General features: G+C 48.3%; 3 protein-coding genes across 10 annotated transcripts; 2 read left to right on the plus strand and 1 right to left on the minus strand.

Annotated features, from left to right (window-relative positions):
* The first annotated feature begins 6 nt into the window (after nt 1-6).
* On the plus strand, nt 7-11445 carry HNRNPUL2 (heterogeneous nuclear ribonucleoprotein U like 2). Its single transcript, XM_036926160.2, has 14 exons — nt 7-770; nt 2677-2812; nt 3111-3187; nt 3390-3529; nt 3828-3918; nt 4011-4123; nt 4345-4608; nt 4787-4909; nt 5305-5433; nt 5545-5713; nt 7067-7267; nt 8199-8272; nt 8536-8643; nt 8761-11445. Exons 1-14 carry the CDS (start codon nt 230-232, stop codon nt 8836-8838), a joined length of 2244 nt encoding a protein of 747 aa, XP_036782055.2. The 5' UTR covers nt 7-229; the 3' UTR covers nt 8839-11445.
* A 2610-nt stretch (nt 11446-14055) lies between these two features.
* On the plus strand, nt 14056-25036 carry BSCL2 (BSCL2 lipid droplet biogenesis associated, seipin). Of its 7 annotated transcripts, none has more exons than XM_036926058.2 (11): nt 14056-14265; nt 16163-16302; nt 17945-18261; nt 19377-19458; nt 22123-22266; nt 23095-23229; nt 23416-23513; nt 23933-24074; nt 24202-24268; nt 24428-24691; nt 24808-25036. In XM_036926058.2, exons 2-11 carry the CDS (start codon nt 16213-16215, stop codon nt 24948-24950), a joined length of 1482 nt encoding a protein of 493 aa, XP_036781953.1. In that variant the 5' UTR covers nt 14056-14265; nt 16163-16212; the 3' UTR covers nt 24951-25036. The 7 variants fall into 7 exon arrangements, with proteins under 7 accessions (XP_036781953.1, XP_036781918.1, XP_036781928.1 ...); XM_036926023.2 differs by having other exon boundaries at nt 24434-24691; XM_036926033.2 differs by having other exon boundaries at nt 24611-24691.
* Nucleotides 14229-16553, minus strand: GNG3 (G protein subunit gamma 3). Of its 2 annotated transcripts, none has more exons than XM_057506977.1 (4): nt 16455-16553; nt 15476-15705; nt 14993-15092; nt 14229-14722 (listed from the first exon to the last, which is right to left on the minus strand). In XM_057506977.1, the coding sequence occupies exons 3-4, from the start codon at nt 15089-15091 to the stop codon at nt 14594-14596; spliced, it is 228 nt and encodes a 75-aa protein (XP_057362960.1). In that variant the 5' UTR covers nt 15092; nt 15476-15705; nt 16455-16553; the 3' UTR covers nt 14229-14593. The 2 variants fall into 2 exon arrangements, with proteins under 2 accessions (XP_057362960.1, XP_036782041.1); XM_036926146.2 differs by lacking the exon at nt 16455-16553 and adding an exon at nt 16062-16079.
* Nucleotides 25037-25263: the final 227 nt, after the last annotated feature.

Raw genomic sequence — 25263 nt, forward strand, 5'->3', positions numbered from 1 at the left:
TTCCGTGGGCCAAAAGAGAGAGGGAAGAGGGACAGAGAAACACACACTACAGAGCGGAGACTGCGCACAGCCCTCGCTGGCTGCGTGCGTACGTGCGTGCAACTCGCTCGCGCGGGCTCAGTGCTGGCGCGTGAGGCGGAGGCGGGCGGCGGCGGCGCCTGCGCGGTCGGGCTCGGACGACGGTTCTCAGGGGAGGAGGCGGCGGGAGGCGGAGGAGGCGGCGGCGGCGATGGAGGTGAAGCGGCTGAAAGTGACCGAGCTGCGGTCGGAGCTGCAGCGGCGGGGCCTGGACTCACGCGGCCTCAAGGTGGATCTGGCTCAGCGGCTGCAGGAGGCGCTGGACGCCGAGATGCTGGAGGACGAGGCCGGCGGTGGCGGGCCCGGGCCCGGTGGGGCCTGCAAGGCGGAGCCTCGGCCTGTGGCCGCGTCGGGCGGCGGCCCGGGCGGGGACGAGGAGGAGGACGAAGAGGAGGAAGAAGAGGACGAGGAGGCGCTGCTTGAGGACGAGGACGAAGAGCCACCCCCTGCCCAGGCCCCGGGCCCGGCCGCGCAGCCGTCGCCGGAGCCCCCGGAGGCGGCAGCCGTGGAGGCCGCGGCCGAGCCTGATGCCTCCGAGAAGCCAGCGGAGGAGGCCACGGCTGGGTCAGATGGGGTGAATGGTGGCGAAGAGCAGGGCACCGGCAAGGGTGAGGAAGAGGAGCCGGAGGAGCGGAGCGGGGACGAGACGCCGGGATCCGAGGCGCCGGGTGACAAGGCCGCGGAGGAACAGGGTGAGGAGCTGGCAGCGGAGCCCGGCTCCAACCTGCCCAGTGCGCCCCTGACCCAGCACCCAGCCCTGCACCGCGGGTTCCGATTCCTTGTTCTTACTTGCCTGAAAAGTGCAAGATTCCCGACTCCATTTGATGGGACTCCTCAGGGGAAGTGGCTTCCATTCACTATCCGTCTTGGGGGGTTTTGGCTGCCTCTTGTGGCTCCGCACTCTGCAGGAGGGAGGTTCCTGCCTACTTGGTTCCTTGGTGGTAGTGGATGGAAGTGAGCGGTTTTGCATGCGAACTGCTTGTGAGCGACCTGTGGAGCAGCCTCCCGCGGTGTTGGTTATCTTTTCCTAAACCGAGAATGCGCTGAGGAATTAACGATTACACGGACAGCCAGACCGACGGTTGGAGGTTTCGCCTTTGGGCTATCTTTGACTTTTCCGCCATAAAAATATTAAGCAATAATCTAAGTTCGTCGAAGTTCACTCCATCCAAAGCACATTACTAGAGCTCGAGCCACACACACATAGAATCTGGAAATCTAACCTTGCTTCTGCTTTAGCAGCTTGTGGTGTGAGTGTTGGGTTTAACAGTTAACCAGCGAAGGCAAAATCTTAATCTAGTGCATATAGAATCAGTTAGCAAACATTACCTCTCTTAAGGGTTTTACTTTGCTGAAATTCTTACGATTAAATTTTAATCTTCCCACTGAATCTGTGCTTGGGCACATTTGTAGATTTGCTGTACACTTAGCTAGCCTGTTACAGTTCAGGTGTCTGACTTCCTGAACTGAAACGATGGAGGTGTTGGTGGGTCCATTGAGTAACCTTGTGGAAGAGACTGTGTAGAGTCGCCCCAGGGAGTTAGTGACCTTTCTCTTTTCCTTTGAAGTGATTGGATGATTAGAGCTGATACTTGACAGTCTCAGAGTAGGGAGGAAAATTAGAGCTGCTTCCAAGTCTTACTATGAAGTGGGTTGCCTTATTTCTTATAATGTTTTTTAGGCTGCTGTTTAGGATCATGGTATTATTGGAACCCATTCTACTACAGTCACGTGCAACTTGCAGATTGTTCTATGTCCTGGAACAAAAATCCCATTACATAACCTTTGACTTAATGTGTATTCCAAGTAGAAGATAGAAAAGATGAGGGATAAAGCACTGCTTTAAGGAAGTTATTAAAAACCTTTTTAGTGTTGCAAATTACAAAAGCCTAAGGAAAAACTCCATTTCTTTCCTCTTGTAAAGAATTTTGCTAAATATGTGACAGCACCTTTCTGCCCCAAATTGTGTGCAGTAACGATACAGTATTATTTATGGGTCTGTTGTGACTTAATGGTTTGTTCTTGCAATTTTCATTAAAAATCCATGATAAAAATACAGTTCTGTCCATCTTCTATGTAAGTAAAGCCATGGATAGGTATGCATTTTAAAGCTGGATATGCATTTTAAAGCTGGATAGGCAAACTCTTTAAGAGAAAAAAAAAAGGCTTCTGTATCATGAAGTTGTGGGAGAGCATTGGAAAATATATATTGTGTCTAAATCCAAATCTGACAAGTATCAAAATTTAACAAGTGTTTTTTTTTTTGAAGACTTGGCTTATTATTTTTTTTTATGTCATGTATTGGGAAAATCTGCAAGTTTGACCTGATTTAAGCAGATAAATTTAGAATGCAGAAATTGTCCAGTCTGTATCTACTCCTTGACTGTAATTAGCCCATAATGTCTTTTTTTAAAATAAAATCCCAGTGAATGACTGGGAGGTGATCTTTGGAAATAAAACATTCTGTGAATGCAGTGGGAATAACCTAGCTGTTCTGATTAGACAGATACCCAGATCCCCCGTTAGCCTCTGTTGGTTCTGAGCTTATTCTCCATTCCCTTATGAAAACTGCTGATTTTCTTTCCCTCCTTTTTGTAGGAGATGACCAAGATAGTGAAAAATCAAAACCAGCAGGCTCAGATGGTGAGCGGCGGGGGGTAAAGAGACAGCGGGATGAGAAGGATGAACATGGCCGAGCTTACTATGAATTCCGAGAGGAGGCTTACCACAGCCGGTGAGGGAAACAGTCCCTTTCATTGAAGGGAGTGTCTGCTCTGATTTTGGTATACCTGGTGTTGATTGGAGAGTCTGGAAAGAGGGCTGGATTAAAATGGACTAGGATTTTATAGGCATAAATTTTAGATTGACTCTACTCTGAGAGCTCCTGTTGCCCTATTATCATTTGTTGGAAGAAGCTGTCTCCTGGAATTTTATATTCACTAATAGTTTAAAATGGACTTGGTGTCGTGCAGACACCCCTCCAAGAAAAGGGCTTTGGTTGCATTGCATTTATTTTTCTCTCACATGTATAGCTCAAAGTCTCCACCACCCCCTGAAGAGGAGACAAAAGAGGAGGAGGAGGATCAAACTCTTGTGAACCTGGACACGTGTATGTACAAGGCAAATAGGTTGGGGTTTCTAACTGATCAAAAGTGACTTCGGAGATTCAAACTCATATGGCCTGCCACTTATAAGAGATTTAATGCATGGATAACTTTGTATCCATTCTTGACAATTGGGTATGTTTGTGTACTGTTGGTGGCTTTCAAATGTTGGGCATTGGAGTGAACAGAATGCTTCTTTCTTAACAGATACCTCTGATCTCCATTTTCAAGTGAGCAAAGACCGCTATGGAGGGCAGCCACTTTTCTCAGAGAAGTTCCCCACGCTTTGGTCTGGGGCACGGAGTACTTATGGAGTGACAAAGGGGAAAGTCTGCTTTGAGGCCAAGGTATTATGTACAGCTCATTAAGATCACTCATTTACTGAATTATTTATTAAACTACTATGTACTGGACCCCTGCCCCTCAGTATAGTACTAGTGCAGAAAAGGGCACCATGCTTTAATGATAATCTAGTTCCACTAACCAAGAAATTGACCCCCATGACTTTGGTTTAAGTTCATTGGCAGTTATTACTCCAGTCTTGAATTGTGAAAGTTGTCGTTTTCAATTTGTGTAAAAATCTTTCTCAGACTCTGGTCCTTTGTTGGTCAGAGTATCTGAAAGTTCATTTTCTCATTTGACCAGGTAACCCAGAACCTCCCAATGAAAGAAGGCTGCACAGAGGTTTCCCTCCTTCGAGTTGGATGGTCTGTTGATTTTTCCCAACCACAGCTTGGTAAAGTTACTTTTAACTTAATCACTAGTGTTTGCTGCCATTATTGCTTATTCTATGGGAAGTTGGGTGATTTAATTGGTTGACTCTTCTAGGTGAGGATGAATTCTCCTATGGTTTCGATGGGCGAGGACTCAAGGCTGAGAATGGGCAGTTTGAGGAATTTGGCCAAGCTTTTGGGGAGAATGATGTCATTGGCTGCTTTGCTGTAAGTGCTCTTGAAAGTTGTGGCTTCTTGGCAAAGAGTGGCTAAAGGGCCCTGGGAATTCAGTTTGCTTCCCTCTGTCTGCTGTCTGTGCATTTGATGCATTCTTGGCTTAGTTGTGTTCTGCAGCACACAACTGCAGGTTTTGAAAAGGTTAAGTTGTAAGAGTTAATCAACCTCAAACCCTCTAAGCCCATAAATGCTCTTATCTGTTGTCATTGTAGAATTTTGGGACTGAACAAGTAGAACTTTCCTTTTCCAAGAATGGAGAAGACCTAGGTGTGGCATTCTGGATCAACAAGGAATCCCTGGCAGACCGGGCTCTCCTACCCCATGTCCTCTGCAAAAATTGTGTTGTAGAATTAAACTTCGGTCAGAAGGAGGAACCCTTCTTCCCACCACCAGAAGAGTTTGTGTTCATCCATGCTGTGCCTGTTGAGGAGCGTGTACGCACTGCAGTTCCTCCCAAGACTATAGAAGAGTGTGAGGTATGCCAAACAGTGTGCAAACACTTAGTGCTTAGGTTTTGGAGTGGTGGGCAGACAGCTATTGTTCTCAGAGCCTTACCATACTGGGTCAGGGGAGGGTGTTCATTATTAAATTGGGCTTTATAAATGTGACCCTCACTTATTTTTTCATAGCATTCCTTGTTCTGTTTACTTGCAGGTGATTCTGATGGTGGGACTGCCTGGGTCTGGAAAGACGCAATGGGCACTGAAATACGCAAAAGAAAACCCTGAGAAAAGATACAATGTCCTGGGAGCTGAGACTGTGCTCAATCAAATGAGGGTGAGTTGCTGGAGGAGGTTCATTGGCTGTGGGATTTGCTCTGGAGGTACCAAGAAGCCCCCATAACCTTTTCCCAGTGGAGTTAATCTTTCAAATGTCTGAGAACAAGGGCCATAAATACAGAAATGAGTTCTCAATATATGTTAAAAGTAGTTTTTTTTCCTTTTGCTATGTTGTCAAATTTCTGAAAGTAGATAAAATCTGAAATATATCCAGATCAGGACTGAAAATGACTCCTGCAGGAAATGGACAGTATTCCTTGTACTGAGAGATAGGAATAAACTGATGTGGTGGCTTTGATGGCATTTAAAGAAGTAATGTTCACTGGTGACTCTGGGCTTTAACTTATTGCATAACTTCTTGTGTTTCTCTTCACTTAATCCCAAATTCATCAGATGAAGGGGCTCGAGGAGCCAGAGATAGACCCCAAAAGCCGAGACCTTTTAGTTCAGCAAGCCTCCCAGTGCCTTAGTAAGCTGGTCCAGATTGCTTCCCGGACAAAGAGGAACTTCATTCTTGATCAGGTATTGTTCAGACATTCAACAGAAACTTTATAAAAGTTGCCTAATAAGTGTTTTGATTGAATATGAGGGGTACTTTTGATTCCTCAAACATGTCACTTATCCTGTCCCTAGTGTAACGTGTACAGCTCTGGCCAACGGCGGAAGCTCCTGCTGTTCAAGACTTTCTCTCGGAAAGTGTTGGTGGTTGTCCCTAATGAGGAAGATTGGAAGAAGAGGCTGGAGTTGAGGAAGGAAGTGGAGGGAGATGATGTGCCTGAGTCTATAATGCTGGAGATGAAAGGTGAGCTGAAGTTCTACTGGTGAGGGAGTCTGTCCTTGTCAGAATGCACCTTTTTAGGGTTTCTTGGCACCTGGCGTGACTTTCCACATCTAACATGTAAATCTAAAGAGTAAATTAATGGGTGTGGGCTCTTGTAGATAATGAATGAGTAGAGTGAATGAAGAAGCAGTAACCCTTGACTCATTTTGGATAAGATATGAAGAGGGAAATAGTGGTAGGACCACAGCGTAATTTAAACTCAAGCCAGAGGCTTCATTAAGCCACTTACTCATTTAGTAAATACTTAAAAGAGTGTCTTTTATCTGTCCAGTACAATTCTAGACATAGAGAAACTGAATGAAACAAAGCTCTGCCTTCATTGAACTTACATACTATAGTGGGGAGGTTTCAAATTAAAATATGATGGAGTGAACAATCTTATCATAAATCTTAATTTCCAGTATAACATTAGACTTGTTTTTTGTTTTGGTTTTGGTATGTGCCTGAAATCTTTAATGTGATACAAAGTCTTATAGCAAGGCCCCCATAAGGCAAAATTAACTATCTTGATTGATCCTGCTGCTTGTGTTCACTTAAGAGTGTTCCTTGTTGCCTTCGGCTCCTGGCATTCCATCTGTCCTATCAACCACTGGCTCTTCAAGTTTTAATAATGCCCAGGCATGGTTGCTGGTTACACATCTAAGAGCCAGATTTACCAAGTTTACTCAGCATGGACTCTGCCAGCCATAACTGATATTCAGACACTTGGAGGAATTTAGCTCAGTTGTATTAAACTGATGGTTAACTGGAATTGTCTAAGAATCAAGAGAGTCCTTTTGAACTGGGACTTGGCCTCTAAACTTGATGTCTGTAGATTGGCTAATGTGCCAGTCCATCATGCACAGGTGGTGAATGAGACCTCTTGTACTCTTGTTTCCTGTTCTCTTTGTATAAATGAGAAAATGTCATTAGGCTCAGTTCAGTTTCTCACAGTCTATTTTAAAATGTGTTTCTTACCATCTTATCTGACCAGCACCAAAACTTTCTCAGTTACTTTTAGCTTCTGGCTACCTGCTTCTGTCCTGATAAGAAACCTTAACCCAATTCACTCTTAATTTATTATGGATCACTTGAGAACTTGGAAATCTATAGTTTGCAAGTAGCCTTTTGATTGGGGCTGTTAGAATTTAGGGAAGGTTTATGGTAGAGAAAGTGAATTACTTATTTAAACATGCTGGTATGGATCCAGCACTTTTTTATACATCGTAGACAAGGCTTAGAAAATCTTGTTCATCTTGTAATAGGATTTTCATAATGAGATCTTACCCGTCTATGCACTTTTCAGGCCTACAAGCTTCTCTCTTACTCTTATAGCCAACTTCTCTCTGCCTGAAAAATGCGACTATATGGATGAGGTGACATACGGGGAGCTTGAGAGGGAGGAAGCTCTGCCCATTGTCACAAAGTACAAGGAGGAGGCAAGGAAGCTGCTGCCCCCCTCTGAGAAGCGGACAAACCGCCGAAACAACCGGAACAAGCGCAACCGGCAGAACCGAAGCCGAGGACAAGGCTATGGTGAGTCCTGGCGACCTGCTGGCCCCCAGCCTCAGTTCCTTCTTTGCGCTGACTATAGCAGGATCCACATGGAAAGGTCGATGCAAGTCACTAACAAAAAGGAAGTACCTTCTTTATGGAGCTTATTCTTCTTGTGTCCTTTCCCCCCAGCTTGTGCTTTGTCCATAGTCCAATAAAAGGTAGTTATTTTTCAACAAAAATATGTCTCCCTGAAAAGAAATGTGTGAGGCTTCTCATTCATCTCATTTGCATTTTTATATGGGTTCCCCATTTCACTGTTGCAGTATATCGGAAGGATTTGTGCAGTGAAATTGAATTCTCATCTTAAGTTTTCTTGCTGTTTTGTCGGTTGGATCAGCACAACTGTGTGGACCAGAAAGTGAATGCATTTTTTCAATCATTTTTTGGGTTACAGAGTAAGTTACACTAGTAGTGGAATTAATGTCTCTCCTGAATGTCCAGTGTCAGGTAACGTCCAGTGTGCATTCACTGCCCTTTGAAAATGTGTGTGTGCGTGTGTAAGTACAAGTCAACAACATTTTTCAAATGCCTGCTAAGTGCAAGGCATTTGAATACCAACAGTTCCTGCCCTGGAGGAGCATAGTGTTCAGACTATGATTCTATGAATGGCAGTTTTAACTTTTGTTTCTAACTGCTATGTATCCTTTTGCCATCTTAAATGTTTTTCAGGAATTAAGGGGCTACCAAAGCAAGGTGGCTTGGTTTTCTTATGTCTCTAATCCTCTGCCCTCCCCCCTCAGACTCTTTAAAAAGATCCTGGCTGATGCTTTAATTAACATTGTGTGAGCCTGACAGAGCAGGCCTCCTATTCCCCCACCATTGCCTTTGGCTCCAACTTTTTGGTTCCCACTCGGATGTGGAGCCAGGACCCGTGCCGGCTGTCTGAGCGCGCTCTCCATTTCTCTTCCAGTGGGCGGGCAGCGCCGAGGCTACGACAACCGGGCCTACGGGCAGCAGTACTGGGGGCAGTCTGGAAACAGAGGGGTGAGTGCAGCCCTCCTTCTGCTCCTCCCTCTGGGTCGTGATAGCCATTCCTATTGGCTCGGGGGAGCAGAGTGGTTTGGGCTGTTTTCTCAGGGCTTAGGGTTTGCCCATTTAATGTCTTCCTCTGGAACGATTTCTCCTGGGAAGATTAAGCCTGTTTACAATATCAAGCTAAGGTTCGTGTCTCACCAAGACGGGGGATAGCAGTGGATCGTGACACTGAAAACCATAAATCTTCACTCTTTCCCTCTCTCCTTTCTCAGGGGTACCGTAATTTCTACGATCGATACAGAGGAGATTATGATAGATTCTACGGGCGAGATTATGAGTACAACAGATACAGAGACTATTACAGACAGTACAATCGGGATGTGAGTATCTTCTGGGGGTAGAAAGGGGGAAGGGAGGAAGGATCAGAGGAATGAGTGTCAAGCCTCTGTCCGCATCCAGCTATGGCTCCAAGTGATGTGGTTTCCCCTCTCTTCTAGTGGCAGAATTACTACTATCACCCCCAGGACAGAGACCGATACTACAGGAACTACTACGGTTACCAAGGGTATCGGTGAAGCCCCGGCCATTGCTGCCTGCCAGCCATGAAGCCGAATCTCTGGGGGTGCAAGGCACCCTTCCCCCAAACACAACCAAGGAAAACGGGCTGTCGGGGTGGGGCTGAGCTGCCGGGGAGGGGTGGGGGGGAGGGTGCGCCAGCAGGTGGGTGGGGGAGGGGGGAGGTGGAAACAACAAAACTGTACATTTTTTTTAAAGTTTGTTGAAAAGAATATTGTCTTATTCTATAAAACATTTCAAACCTAGTTAGATATTTGTAATCAAAAAACATTTGCGCAGAAAGTGGCACTTAGGGCTGCCTGTCCTGTACCCTGCAGTCGACAGGAAAAGAACTGAAAATATCACCCTTTTGACATGCTAAGGCAGCTGGACTGGCAGCCAAGTAAGGGAGAGTGAGGAGGTGGTGTGGACAGGGTGGGACGCCTGTGAGGGCACTCACTCTCCAGAGCAGGCAGGAGTGGGGACAGAGGGAGAGCTTGTGACCGGGCAGTGAAAATAAACGATTGGCTCTTATCAATCAATTGCACCAACTAACCGTTTGTATTTTCTTTACCGACCTTTCCCTCTTGGGATATCTGGTCTGGTGGGCTGGGGAGCCACAATGTCCCTATGTCCACTTTTCTGTGCCTTTGTGCTAGTTGGCTGAGGCATGGAGACTACCATTGGGTGGTTCTATTATATAGGATTCTCAGCCCAAGGAGGCACGGAGACTTCTTGACTGCAGGGCAGAATAGCTCGCAACCTCTGTGTACCCGTTAGTGTATTTCCATAAAATGTTAGGGGAGAATGGAATTGTAGCCCTCAGCCTGAAGATTGTGATCTGCCAGTCTCTGCTATCTGTCTGCCAAGGTTGAGACAGGTGGGAAAGTCTCTGAAATCATCTCTGTTAGAGTATCTGTCCTCTTACAGTGCAAGAGAAGGAACGTTTCTCAGGGTTTCAGGTCACACGGAAACGAAGCAGGATTCTTTTCTCTGCAGCAGGATATGTATATAGGTGAATCCTGTGGTGTGGGCTACCAGGCCCAGGTGCTGAGAATAGCAACTATTTTATACAGTATGGAGGGCTCGAGCCCTGCTGGGTTTTTTGATACACAGGTAGAGAGTGAATAGAAGGGGAGGGTGGGGGTGGGAGGCAGCTCAGTGGGGCTGCTGAAACTTGCGAAGTGTGAATGTGAGCGTGTGTAACGCGTGCATGAAAGGGGGGGCACCCCTTCCAGACTTTGTGTAACAGGATTCCTCCTGGGGTGCTTGCCCTGCGTGTCCCTAGAGAGGCCTCTAGCCAAGAGATTTCAGTTGGGATAGTTTTTGTTTGTAACTTTACCAACACCCTCCCAGTTCTTGACAAACAGCTTCAGGTTGCTGAGTTCAAGAATATATGTGGGATATGAGTATTCCCTTCCAATATTTAGCTTCCAATTTAGTTCATCTTCCTGCTCAGCTTGGTGTCAGCCAAGAGCTTACTTAGCAAACGCCACGTATTGTGGCACTTCCCAGTGAGAAAACCCTGGGTTGTGTTACCTGGAAACACTGCAGTTTCATTTACTCACCTGAGGAGTTCTCTATTTAAAATTTTGTTCTGAAATTTGATCTGTCTCGCCCTGTCCCACTGTTAACTGCCATGCAACCCTTCTCTTGGTGTTCAGGCCCTATTCTGGCCCTCTAGTCACCCCTGTCTGTGACACAACCTTCTGCCCCACACAATTACCTCTGACCCAGAGGCTGGAATAGGGGGCTAGTAGGAAGTAAGTTTGCTTGCTCATAAGGATGTCCTTTCTTGGCGCCTGCTTTCTTGTGGTGCCGTCAAATGGATTTGTGTGTGGCAGTGGGTGAAGTGATTGCATGAACTTCTTTGTAACCCACTAACTTTTTATCATGAAGGGATTTTGAGAAAGCTTTGCTCATAGTGTCAAGGTAAGGAGGTAAAAACTGAAGCCCAAAGAAATTCCCCTAGGGCAAGATTATAATAGAAAATAGAATTTGCGGCAGAAGCTGCCACCCTTTGCAAACACTTAGTTCTCCAGCAAATAGCATCTTTTTATAGTCTGATGCTTTGCTGATGCTAGGCCCTCAGGGCCAAAGCCGTTTTGGGGGTTAGGAGGTACTTGCTGTTAATTTTTGACACTAGAAAGTCATCCTTTTTTAAAAAGCTCTTTTTCTAGGTGGGTGGAGAGTGAAGCTGCCACGTCCTTGTTAGTTTAGTCCAAGAGATCACTTGCAACACAGTAGATGTCTGGGTTTTGTTTCTGTCTGTCTTTTTATGAAAAAAACAATGTTAAAGGGGAAAATGTGGATTAACAGGAGGTATCCCTAGCCTTGTTTTCCTTAGAAGACTTGTTTAGTGTTCTATCAGACGTCTGTTGTAGTTGTAGATGGAAAAGCTTGTGAGAAAAAACAAACACCACATGGAGCCTGTAAATGTTTTTGCACAACCTGTAAAGCATTCTTGGAAGTGGCCAGTAAAAAAGGGTTTTACCATTTTAAAAAAATGTAATTGTGTCATTGTTTACATCTGTAACTTTTCTTCCCCTGTTCTCATTACAACATTCTGGCAAAAATGTAGGCAACAGTAGCTTCCAGTTTTAGAATAAATAACCATTTGGATTGAATTCACCCTATCTCCTGTGGCTGCACTGACTGGGATGGAGTGTGTCATGGTGGGTGGGGAGAGAGATTATTTTTGATGCTGCTTCATCAGTTGCACTGGGTCCAACCAAGGAGGCTTTGCTTTGCATGGCTGTGCTACCATGCCTTCACTTGGGAACCAGCCACATTTTCACTCTCGGGTTGTTGGCCCACATGGTGGTTCTTATGCTAAGAGCCTGAGCCATTGGAGTAGAAGAAAATAATGTCATGACCTCTCACTATTTGGCCTATATTAAAACCATTTGGATACCTCAAGTTAAATGTAAGGTTCCATTCAGGAGCCAAATAAGATTATTCACGAGTAATTACCATTTAGGAGGAAAAGCCAACTCATTCAACAGAAGATGTTTGATGGCAGTTATTTCCTAGCGAGTTTAGAGAATGAGAAGGTAACCTTAACAAAAGCATTATTGCATTACCATCACTGAACTGATGCTAATTTTAATTTCTAATAAATGGTCAGGGACTTATTAAGGCTGGGATGCCATAGGCTTAGGGCATGCAGTGTTTGAAAGGAGAAGTGAATATATAGATACTGCTCTAAATCCTCATGTACATGACACAGATTCAGACCCCAGAGCCTTACTTACAGCTTTGTTCCTTAAGGGCTATTCTTGATTTCAGTGCTTGCTCATTCTCTAGGATTTTTAAAGTACTCAGTGTTAGAACTGACCATTTTTTATATTTTTATAGCTCAAGCCTTGTCCAGTAATTTGAGTGCCATTTTTTTCCCAACTCTGTAGCCATTCACTGTAATCTGATGAGTATGAGAATTATGCAGAAAAATTGAGCAGAGGTTTTTCATTTTTTAACCTAACATCAAGATTATATTTATTGAGTACTTCTGGCTTTTTGCCAAGTCTGAGCTGATCTGGAAATTTTCAGTTAACCCTGGAATTTGCCCAACATTGACTCAGTAGAAGAGAAAGGTTCTTAGTATCTGCTATTCACCTCTTGCCATTTAAGCATGTATAGTACCATTATTCATTAAGTATTTGAGTGCTGGTTATTTGCCAGACACTCAGGACACAGGGACTGGAAACACACCTGATCCAGGAGTTCTCAGGAAGCACCAAGAAGAAACTAAAGCGGTCTCCTGAAGAGAATGAGGGTAGGTCCCCACTTTAGGAAGGCAATCAGGTTGGTTACCTGTTTCTTCATATCTAGGATAAGAGAATTAATTAGGTGATCTCCAGGACCTGTTAGGGCTCAGAAATCCATAAACAGCTGGGAAGCTATTCTGGAAAGTGCCACAAGTTCATTGGAGCCCATGGAGACATCCATGGGAAAACTGAGTCCAGTACCAGTACAACACCCTTTTCCTTCGGTTTCCTCTCTAAGCGTCTCCCCTTGTTATCTTCCTGTGAAGGTGTGTAGAAGCTGGGGATGATGGCCATCCCTAATACAGGTCATCCTCTTACTACTGCAGGGCAGCCCTCCTCCCCAAAGTGTATTCAGGCACAAACCGTAGCTGGCCTAGACTTCCTCTGGGAAGGACGTATCCCTGAATTTCAATGCATGAGGAGAAGACATCCTGGGACTATTTCCTTCTCTGCCTTGGCCCCGGTCCCACCTCTGTATGTTCACCCATAGAAGGAAGGAAAATACTTACAGCAAGGCACTCAAACTACCCAAGTTTGGGTCTGGGAGGTAATGTCATGAGACAGACACTAAGCCTTCGTTTGGCCTCTGGCCAGGCAGTATGATGGACCACGAGGAGGGATGTAAGTACACTAGCGGCAGGGGCATGCGTCTGGCAGATGTGACGGGATGGGCCTAAAGGAGTAATGGGAGCAAAGCAAGCCCCAGTTCTGCCAGAAAACCCAAAGTGAACTATTTCAGGCTTATCCGGCTCCTAGGGAGGCCAGGAGGCAACCAAGGAACGATGCCCCGATAGTGGCGCCGGGTACTGACCGCACGCTTGTTTCTGCTCCCAAGGGAGCCTCGACTGGGGCAAACCGTAGAAACCTATATTCCCTCGCAAGATCCACGCGATCAACTCCTGCTGTGCTGTGCTGTGCTGGCAGGGGCCCCTTATCCCATGAGCCTTGATTATAGCCATCCATGTGCCGTCACAGGGTTGTGGGGGGACGTCGACTTGCAGATTCCGAGGTGTGTAGGGGTACATCCCGGGTTGGCGAGGGCTGGGGTAGCCATTTTGAGAAGAGACGAGCACGGAAGGGCCCATACTGAGAAATCTGGATGCCTGGAGCCGCCATTTTAAGCATGGGGCCTCCTGAGAAGCCCTTGTACGGTGAAACGCAGTCACGTGAGGCCGCCATATTGCCACGGATCCTGTGGCGGCGGCCATCTTGGAACGGGGCGCGCCGTGGGCGCGGCCATCTTAGAAGTAAAACCGGCCCCTTTGGCGGAATTGGAGCCAAGCTCCGCCCTTCCTTCATTGAGTTGCGCTCGTCTACGACTGCCTGCCCGAATCTTCCTAAATCCACCCCTTTCGGTCGTTTTTATTTTCATTTGTCTTCAGTGCCCTCGTGTGTGTGTGTGTTTGTGTGCTCTCTAGGTGTCTATTATAACTGAATTATTCCGTTTGAGACGCTCTCGAGCCCGCCATCCTCCAGCCCCGCGCATGTGCGATCTAGACGATGTCCAACCTGCTTTAACTGACACTGTACCTTGGGTATTGGCAAACCTTTCACCTGCCGCACCCATCCCCAAATCTATTGACTGGTGATCATCTTCCCCAAGAACGCTAACACAGGAGCTGTCTTCTGAGACTGGATGACTTTATTCTTCAAATGGCTTAACCCTTCGAGTAGCTCCAGGTGAGACTGAAAGCAAGAACCCGGCCCACCCCTCTCTCCATTGTCCGTACGGGTCACAGAGGGAGTGGGCTGGATGCTGGCAGTCTGACGGCCCTTCTGTGGGTGGAGCTAAGGGTGCCTGCTCTTAGTCACGGGGTACTTGGGGTGGGACCCAGTGGGCTAGGAAATGGGGTCGACAGTTGAGGGAGGGCTTTGTGCTTCAGTTAACCTCACAGGTTGGGCAAGGGCTAGGGAAGGGGCAGGACCCTCAGGGGCCCAGGACAGTACTGACCTAAGGGAGGTCCCAGGAGAGGGAAAGGTGAAGAGCTGTGAGGAGGGACAGGGCAGCTCAGAGGAGGGCACAGAAGAACTTCTTCTCCCGGAAAGGGTTCTCCGAAGTGGGCACAGGGGTGATGAGGGGATCCTCACAGGCGTGGGCATCACAGTAAGTCATCAGGTCTGCTGCTGCCTTGGACACCTGGGGCACAGCCAGGAGGGACCTGTTAGCCAAACCCCTGAAAGGGACTGCAGCCTCCCTCCCCAAATGAGGTATCTTTTGCCATCTCTAAGGCCCCTTAAGACAGTCTTCCTCATCCTGCACAGAAGCCTCAGGACTGCTCTCCTTGCAAAGCCATAGACTCCTCCCCTGATCTCAGGTAGTCAAAGAAAGAAAGCATCTCTTATCCCGAGGTTTGGGAACCTACAAGCACAGTTCGGGCCATCTAAACGGATTCAGGGTCCCACCCACCTTTATCCGGCACAAGCTGGCTTCAATCTTAAGCTGTTCCACCATCTTGCGGGCTTGCCCAATACTCATAGTGCTGTTCACAGGGGTATCCCCTTTCATCCTGGAGCAAAGAGAGGGACAGGTCAGAGCGTGATAGGGGGCCCTGTACATTCTCATGCCCACTCCTCATTGGCCTTTACAAGGCTGGGATCATGTGCCCCAATATTTTGTTTCCTTCTTATTCACAGCTTCCAGTGGCCTTTCCCATCCATCTTCCTTGGCTGAGAAAATGAGAGTGGGGTGAAGTACTCCCCAAACTCTATGTGGCCTGGGCCACAGATCATTAAATATACAAATTATTTAAGTCTCTTCAGCCGTTCAAACTGTGTGTTCCCAGCTCTGAAAGCCTCAACCAGAAAGAGCCCCGCCCTGATGAGGAGGGTATTAAACTCCCACCTTCCCCCTTGATCCCTAACCAGAGAAAAGCAGGATGCCCCTACTCACCTGAGGCCACAGGCAGCAGCAGCAGCCCTGGAGAAGTAGAATCAGTGAGGTGCACCAAAACCTTCTGCCTGAGGTGGTGCCCCACCTTGCAGGGAGTTGCAGCTGAAAGTATCTGATGCAGCAGGAGAAGCAGCTAATACAGGGAAGGTCACTGGGGACCGTCAGGTCAGAGGTCCGTGGAAGGCTGGTCCCAGTATCTGCAGCTCAAGCACTGCCCAGACGGCTGGTACCTGAAGGATGAAGGATGCTAGAAGAAGCTGCTCGGATCCTGGAGCGTACCAACTGCCTGGCCAGTGGGGGAGCCTGGCTGCTGCCTGCAGCCCCTGCGCACACCCCGACTGTTACTGTCTTACTACCTGCCCCTCCCCCATCGCAGGCATTTTCAGTCTGCGCTAGAACCCTCCCCAAAGGAGCTGGAAGGTGCTGAGGCCCAGGCGAATTCCCCCGTCAGATGGGGGTGGTCTGGACCTGTGACTTCCCCTGCAGTCTGTGCTAGCTGCGGGGGACCCTGCTCATTTGAAAATCTGACATCAGCTGGGCAGTCTCCCCGTCCCCGCCCCTTCTATTCTGACACAGCATTTAGCACCTGAATCTTCATTTCTCTCCCAGGGATCCTTCATTCCCCATATCCAGGAAAATGTGATGAGCTACAGGTATCAGCTACTAGATCATTACTTTATGTTCTAGCCACAAGTGACTCGAGTGGAAGATCCAGGGCAGCAAAGTACATCAGGAACATGTCTAAAGAAATGGCACACCAAAGTGAAGGAGAAGCTGGGGAAAAAGAGGCGTGTGGAAATCAGATCAAAGAATCCGACAAAGAGGAGGTAGGGGGCATTGTGGGGAGAATCAGTGGGTGTTTTGGGGAATAGATGGGCTTCCTGTGTGGGGTTTGGAGGTTATTGGCTTGAGAGATTACTTCTACGTCTGCAGCTGGGCGCTGTGCAGAATGCAAAGATGGACACAACACTTACCTTACCCTCTGAAGGATCTTATTTGGGGTGAATAGACATACAAATAGAAGGTGCAGTCTGCCAAGACCTTCTACGTATTGCACTGTGAGAACTCCGAGGAAGAGTCTATAGTTAGGGTCAGAGGCGGTCGATCATGCCTCGTAAAGCTGGAGACAAACCTCGGAGCTGAAATGCTACCACTCTTGGAACAGGGAACAGCCAACCCGCCAGCTCTACGCCCAGTTTCCACAGGTTCCTCAGATTGCAACGTTCTGTGGCGGAAAGCTCTCCGCCTTGGACGCCAACAATCGGTTCTCGCTGGACGCCGGCCCCTCTCCCCTTTTTTCGGGGGTTAAATGGCCGGTGGTGAGGTGTGGGGGAGGGCCGTGATTGCGGCCGTGAGGGGTGGGCTGCGGCGATGCTGCTGACTCATACCGTGCTCTGGGGCATATCTTGGGGCCTGAAGGGGAACTCAGGTTTAGGCTGCTGGCTTGAGTCCCGCTGCTCGACCTTAGGCAAGTCGCGCGTTCTCTCCGTGCATCCACCTTGCAGTGTGGGTTCGGTGGCATCGTGTGTGTAAAATCCCTTGAAAGAATGTGAAGGTACTAATATTCTGTATGTTATATTTTGCTGTGGATGGGCAAGGTGGTCTGTCCCAGAATCAGGAGTCCAGAGGACGGGTTCACCTTCGGTCACAGTTACTGGGGGGTAACGGACCGGCAAAGAGGAATAGCTAAGAGCGCGCGGAGGTGGGAAGCTCCGGCCCCGAAGAGGCCCCACCCCCAGGGCTACTGAGGGAGCCGGCGGAAGGGGCGGGGCTTCCCCGAAAGGCGGAAGGTCCTTTTCGCGGTTGCCCCGGCAGCACCCAAGGCTGGTGAGTCGTCTGCGCGGAGGCGGCCCGCGAGCTGTTTTTCATGGTGGCGCGGTTAGGTAGGGGCTCCGGGAGCCGCACCCACCGCGGAGCCGGAGAGGTTGAAGGGGAGCGGCTGTTGATGCAGGAGGTCCTGCCCACCGTGGGGCGCAGCCCAGTCAGGGAGCGAGCGCAGCTCGAGGCGGAGAGGAGGAACTCGGAAGGCAATTGTGACTGCTCTTAGGCTGCTGGCTGTGAGTCCCGCTGCGCGACCTTAGGCAAGTCGCGCATTCTTCCCGTGCAACCACCTTGCAGTGTGCGTTCGGTAGCATCGTGTGTGTAAAATCCTATGAGAGATTGTCAAGGTGCTTATCTTCTGTATGTTATATATTGCTTTGATGGTCAAGATGGTGGTCTGTCCTAGAATCACTTGTCCAGAGGACGAGTTCAGCTGAGGGGCTCTGGTCCTGGGGGTGAAAAGAGCACAGTGGAGGAAAGGGTAATTGGCTGGGAAAAGCAATCATTTGCAGAAAGGCCACATGGAACAAAGACTTTGCTGTGTTCTGCTATCTCTAGTTCCTCAAAGTAAGCTTGTTCCAGTAAGCTTGTCCTTGTTATCCCCACCTCCCCTGGGGAAAGAGCCATTCTTTCTCTCTCTTTTTCCAGGAACCATCAGCTGCTTCATCCCATGGCCAGGGGAGGCATCCAGGTGGCAGAGCAGCTAGGAACCCAAGGCCTGAATCTGGGGCCAGACCCCCTGCCCTCCCCACCATGGTCAATGATCCACCAGTACCTGCCTTACTGTGGGCCCAGGAGGTGGGCCATGTCTTGGCAGGCCGTGCCCGTAAGCTGCTGCTGCAGTTTGGGGTGCTCTTCTGTACCATCCTTCTCCTGCTCTGGGTGTCTGTCTTCCTCTATGGCTCCTTCTACTATTCCTACATGCCGACCATCAGCCACCTCAGCCCCGTGCATTTCTACTACAGGTGAGAGGGGCCTTCCAACAGTATAGAGGAATCCTGTGTGAGAATAGCTGCATGGACCCTTGGAGCTTATTCAGTTCAAGTCCCTCATTTACAGAGAAGAAACATGAGCCAGTGTGGTTATATGACTTCTTACCTTTCGCACTCCAAAGCTGGAGCAGGTCTGGGCTGGTAGGGCCCTCAGGTCCTAGTTCTACCTCTGGTTACTGCAATCTGGTTAAAAAAAAAGAGAAAATATATATTTTTTAACTGTCATTATAAGAGTCAGTTCTATTTAGGTTGGATCAGGTCTCTCTCAGGGCCACTGTAGACTTTTGAGCCAACCCAACTCCTTGGATTATCTCAGAACTAACCTGGTCCTCAGTAGAAGTGGTATTGGGAAAGCAGCAATTTGCATTTTGCATTACTTCCTCCCATTCCCAGTAGACTGTGGCACAAAAAAAGATGACAGAAATAGAAGGTGACTGAGTACATAAACTGACAGAATCCTGCTTCTTGCCTGGGGCCTTAATTCCTTCCCATTTTACAGACCCTGCCAAATTCTCTCCCCTTCTCTTGACACTGGATATAGGACCAGTCAAGAGATGCTGTTAAGGTCATTATCATCAGTTTCAAAGTCTTTCCCCTCCCCATCCCCCACCCCCCACCGTCTTGAGTCCCTGGACATGAGCTGTACTTTCTCAGGCACAGTTGCTTAAACTTTTAGGAGTCCTGAATCTAATGAAAGCTATGGCCTGTCCTGCCATAAAAGCATATTTACATGCCCATGTATATGCTGCACACTCAAGTCCATGTGCAGTTTTACCTACAACTTGAATGGGTTCTTGAGCCCCTTAAAGACCACCTGTGAATCCTGATAGAGGAATTTTCTCAAACTAGGATCAGAAGTAGTGAATCAGCATCTGGGGGTGGGACCCAGGAATCTGCATTTTTATCAAGATACCCAAGTGAGTCCCCAAGTGGTTGCATTTCTTCTCCATCTCTCTGTAACAGAGAGGATTCCTGTTCTGGAAGAAGGGAGGGGGGGTCAGAAAGGAGCCCTAGGTGGCCAAGGAGATGTGCGAACAGGTAAGGCAGACTCCTTAACTTACCAGAGTATCATCCCCATTCTCATTTAGGACGGACTGTGATTCCTCTGCCTCCTTACTCTGCTCCTTCCCTGTGGCCAATGTCTCGCTGGCTAAGGGTGGACGTGATCGGGTGAGTATGGGAGCTGAAAAGAGGTTTCTTTAGAGTTTTGATGCCTTGAAATAGGAAGGCTTCAGAAAGACCTGGAGAGCAGGGATTTGAGTAATAGAGACTATAAGAGGAAGGCTCTCAAGAATAAGGAGGTTAAGAAAAATTGGTCTAAATGAGTTGATTGGATTCTTCCTGCAGCACATTAGCTGTGTTGTCCTTCTCAGACTGTTTCAGCCAAACCCTGCCTACTAGAGGAGGTGTGTTTTAGACCCAAATGAACCTAAATTAACAAGTCAGTTATTTCACTGGAGTAGGATGGAGTCCACCCAAGAGTTTGGAAAGCTTGTATGTACATTATGAAACTGTTGACAAATATGTGTGACCTGTCATTACAAAGGGTACTGTGCCAGAGGATTGGCCAGATGCCAGTATGACTTCAACAAACCTGAAAGTCAAGGGAAATGCAGATTGAGAATGCATCCTTCTATGTTAGGCAAGCTGGTAGAGGCTCTAAGAAAGGGTAGGAGCTCTGAACACATTAGAAGGACCTTTGGAGCATCAGCATAATTTCTGGCCATCAGACTTTTTTGAGTTGTCATTCAGCAATGTAATTAGATGTAATCAGTGGTCAAACTCACTAAGAATTCAAAAATACTTTGGGGGACACTGACTAAAAGAGAAAACAGGATAGAAATTAATGATTACCCTGAAGTGTAAGCTGTAGAGTCTGGGGTCCCCTGGGATTGGTGTGCCAAACTGGCCTTGCTTGACAATACAGGTAACCTGGGAGACTGTGTGTCTTCCTGTGACATCTTCCAGTTTACCGCCAGGCAGCCATATACTATCAAGAAAATTTACCAGGTCTGATGGTGGGCCCCAGATGGAAGATATCAAAGTAGTGAGGTGGAAATTATACGTGAGATATATTGAGAGGGAATTGGAAACAAAGCTGCAGCACATCTGCACCCTGGATGGTGCATACAGTTGTATGGCTGCCCGTTGTAGAGATCACAGTGGCGTTGCAGGGGGCCTAAAACAGTCGGGTGTGAGGCTGTTATGTGAGGAAGGAAGGGAAAGGTGAAGGATGAGGGGAGATCCAGCCCAAGTCCCTGATAATTAAAGCAGGTTGATGATTTTGTTCATTTACAGTGAACGGTTTTGAATGGATGGATGAAATCCTTTGTCTATTCTGAATAACACCTTGCTAGAAGTAGAGATGTGGTCCTGCTTCCAAGAAGCTCACAGGATGGATAGAAATCTATACAATGCATTAAGTAGCAAAGTATAAGATGCAGATTCTGCATTTCAGAAGACTTTGTGAGGAATGTGAGAGATCAATGTGAGGCCTTGGAGATGGTGAGGTTCAAAGTGGACCTTTTAAGGAAGCATGGAAATTGAGAATCTGCTTGTCAGCAGGCAACTGTGAACAAAGGCATGGAGTCGTTCACAAGATTCTGAAACCAGATTCCATGGGAGGAGATGATGTTTATCTAGAATTGCTAGTCTAAAAATTGTGATTGTTTCTGTGTGTGTGTGTGTGTGTGTGTGTATAAAACAACTCTATTGAGACATAATTCACATACTGTACAGTTCACTGTTTAAGATGCACATGTAGAGTGGGGCAACCATCACCACAATTTTAGAACATTTTCATCACCCCAGAAAGAACTCATACCTATTAGCTAGCAATCACTTCTCATTCCCTCCAGCCCACCCAGAGAACTACCTATTTTAATGTTTGAAAGAATTCAGTGAAACAACTGGCTTAGATTCATCTGGCCTCTACTCGGGGGTAGGTATCTCATCTCATGGAATCCTCCCCCTTTTTTTTTAAACAGATAATTCATACTGAAAATAAGTGTCTTATAAAGACAGACTTCTATCAGTGGTTCCCCACCTTGTACCCTAGTGATAAAATGGGTAAAGCACTCTCATAACCATATCCAGATTTGAGGCAGGGTAACTTCAATTTTTTCTTTTTTAAAAAATTTTAATCCATTCCATCTCTGGTTAAAAACAAAAGCTTTACCATCACCCCTGTGATTCTTTATAATCAACCTGAGGGTGTCATGCTACAGGATAAGAATAGTTGAATAAAGAATTAGAGGAGAATAGTAGTGGTCAGGAAAAACTAGGCTAGTTTGGTGGCAAATCTTTAACCTTTTGAGGTTAATCCCAGGGAAGAAGCCTTCCCACTATGAGTCTCAGGGTTCTACCAACAGCACCAAGATAAGAGATCCAGAAGGACATTTTAAAAATGATCTGGAGTGACAGTGACTGCGAGAGCTGGCTAGGGAGATGGGGAGCACTTCTGGCATTTGGTTAATTAAGTGAAGACAGGTTGGGTCCCAGAGGATGGTCTCGTGGGGCTCCAGGCCTGAGTCACAGATGGCCCAGTTGGCAACACGATCGTTCACTTTTGAGAAAGAAACGTGACCCAGCCATTCTCAGAACAGAGCAGCCAGAAAGTCTGATTGAGAAGCGCTAACAGGATATGGAAGAGCTCAGAAGTGGGACCCAGCCACCAGAAGGGGGCAGCACTTTCTTGGAATGAGAGAGATTGAGGGACCTGTAGGCTAACCACAAGATTTTGGCAGAGTATTTGGAGGGGTGGTGGGAAATGGGACATGGACAGTACAGTTCTTTTAAATTGTTTTGAAAAGAGATGGGGGCTCCCTTGGGCAGGTGCTGATGTACGGACAGCCATACCGTGTCACCTTAGAGCTTGAGCTGCCAGAGTCCCCTGTGAATCAAGATTTGGGCATGTTCTTGGTCACCATTTCATGCTACACCAGAGGCGGCCGAATCATCTCCACTTCTTCACGCTCTGTAAGTGTTCATGGCCTGGTTGGGAGGTGTGGAGAATGAGGACAGATGTCAGAATATCTGGGTAGGGCTTCAGGAAAAAACATCCTAGCTCTGAGGTCACAGACACATCAGGATAAGGAAGAGGAGTCAGTCTGCCAAATCAAACAAACACCCCCAGATGTCCGATGAACCCGTACAGCGCTGGGGTAAAGTCTGAGTGGAGCCACTCTGAAAACGAGCTGCTTTGGAGCCAGACACACCTGGGCTCGAATCCTCACTCAGGAACATGAGCTGAGGGAGCACTTTCTTAACCCCTTGGTTATGCAGTAATAGTAGCTGCATATAATAGTAACCCCTCAAAACAAGACTATTTTGGATTAGCTGAGGAAACGTAAAGTGCTTATTAGCACATAGTGGTGTTCAATAAATGTTAGACTCCTTACATGAGTTGTTGGCAGAACCACATCATGAAGCAAATCCCTGAATGTCTGTCTGCATGGGGAAGAAAGCTTCAGGTGGTACCTGGGAACTTAGTCTGTTCTGGATTGTAGGACTCTCTGGGAGAAAGGAAGGGGAGACACAGTTTTGGCCTTAAGTTAGGAAGGTTTAGAAGAGGAGCCTTTGTTATACTGGGCTAGAGCCCTGGTTGGGTGGGGCAGGGCAGGAATGTTAGTCAAGCATTTGTAGTGGTTGGGTCAAGACATGGGACCGGGCAGGAAGTGAAAGTGAGGGAGCAGGGGACCCGAGGAAGAAGCAGCCTGTGTAGACTGCTTGGGTGGTTGAGGGGAAGGTAGGGCCATGGAAACCTGGAGGTACCTGTCCCCAACCTCCTCCTCCTGATCCTGGCAGGTGATGCTGCATTACCGCTCAGACCTGCTCCAGATGCTTGACACGCTCGTCTTCTCTAGCCTCCTGCTGTTTGGCTTTGCAGAGCAGAAGCAGCTCCTGGAAGTGGAGCTATACCCAGAATACAGAGAGAACTCGGTAAGGGGGGTGAAGGGGACAAGGAACCGGCCCTCGCCTAAGCCCAGAATTCTGCTGGTGGAGCCTTTGGGCCTGCTCAGCAGGGCCAGCAACAGAGAAGCTAGAAGCTGGCCTCGGCCTGGACCAGTATAAATGGCAGCAGCAGGACCCAGGCCTGATGCCCGCTGCCCCTCCCAACTCCCGCAGTATGTGCCGACCACTGGAGCAGTTATCGAGATCCACAGCAAGCGCGTGCAGATGTATGGCGCCTACCTCCGCATCCACGCCCACTTCACTGGGCTCAGGTAACCACTGAGGCGAGCTTTGCAGCTCTCCGGAGGGCTGTCCTTAAGTAAAGAGGGTCCTAAGCAGAGGAAACAGGTTTTACTTAGACCACAGATTCTCAACTCTGGTTGCATATCAGCATATCAGCTCCCTAGGGGCCTTTTTAAAAATACCCAGAGCTGCGCCTCACCCCCAGACCGCCTGAACCAGAATTTGTTAGGTTTGCATCTGGCCATCTGACTTCTTCAAAGCACCCCAGGGAATGCTGATGTTGAGCCAGAGCTGAGAACCATTGACTCAGCACGGGGGAAGCAGAGGAGGTGGAGGCCGACTCTGGCCAAACTCACTTGAAATGCCCTAGAAATTATTTCTGGGAAGTGAGAAGGCTATTGCTGTCCAGTAACTGCCACTCCCTTCCTGTCCTTGCTTCCTGCCTCAGGTACCTGCTGTACAACTTCCCAATGACCTGTGCCTTTGTAGGTGTCGCCAGCAACTTCACCTTCCTCAGCGTCATAGTACTCTTCAGCTACATGCAGTGGGTGCTGGGGGGCATCTGGCCCCGATACCACTTCTCTTTGCAGGTCACAAAGGACTCCCTCTCCCCTGCAATCCTCCTTTGACTGGCATGGGGTGGGCATGCTACGGGCTTGGGCATGAGAGCCCTGACCGCCCATGAGGGGAGCTGCTCAGTGGTTTTTTTCTCCACAGGTAAACATCGGGAAAAGAGACAGTTCCCAAAGGGAAGTCCAGCGGAGGACCTCTGCTCATCAGCCAGGTAAAGGTGATGGCTGGGGCGCTGGGTGGGAGGAGGCTCCTCAGTATGCGGCCCAAGGCACCGGCATGCTGAACTCAGGAAAGCTGGAGTAGGTGAAATCAGCTCTGCTGTCCAGACACAGCCACCCTAGCCCTGCCCTGTCCTCTACCCACTTTGGAGGCGCAGGGCCCCAGGGCCAGGAGGAATCAACCCACCTGTCAGACATTACAGAGGACAGTGAGAGCCCTGAAGACCCCTCGGGCCCAAGTGTGGGGCCGCAGCCTGCCCACCCTGCTGACAACTCCTCAGCTCACCCCTTCAGCCTCTTCCAGTCTGACCTCTGTGTTCCCCCTGTGGCTGCAGAGGGTCAGCTGTCTGAGGATGAGAAACCAGATCAGCAGCCTCTCAGTGGAGAGGAGGAACTGGAGCCAGAGGCCAGTGATGGTGAGGGGCACCACACAGGGGCACCTGGGTGGGGTAAGGGTGGCATGTGAGGGCGAGAGACCCTTGGTAGTCTTAATTTCCCATTGGGGATTTTCTTCTTCTGTCCCCTGGTCCAGGTTCTGGCTCCTGGGAGGATGCAGCTCTGCTAACAGAGGCCAGCCTGCCTGCTCCTGCCCTTGCGCTTGCCCCAGAGACTCTAGGCAGCTCTGAACCTTCTGTGGATACTCTCCGACAGCGCCCCACCTGCTCTAGTTCCTGAAGAGAGCCAGGCAGCAGCCCCATATTCCAGCCCCTTCCCACCTGACCCCTTTCCTGTGGTTTCCCCAATAAACAGTTTTCCTGCCAGCTGCCTCTCTGACTCTGAAATGGATTCAAGGCCATTTGCAAGTCTTGTGTTCCCCAGTCATCCCCACCCCATATTGGAGGAGGTTGTCTTGTCAGGGGCTACAGATGGGGAAAGAGTCCAGACCCTGGACTATTTTAGGCACAGCTGTTTCCATTAGTAAGCCTAGGAATTCCAAGGAGAGAAAACCTATTCTGCCCCCTCCATCCACGTGCCTCTCATCTCCCTC

Source organism: Manis pentadactyla, chromosome 9, assembly GCF_030020395.1.
Source record: "Manis pentadactyla isolate mManPen7 chromosome 9, mManPen7.hap1, whole genome shotgun sequence".
NCBI classification, from domain to species: domain Eukaryota; kingdom Metazoa; phylum Chordata; class Mammalia; order Pholidota; family Manidae; genus Manis; species Manis pentadactyla.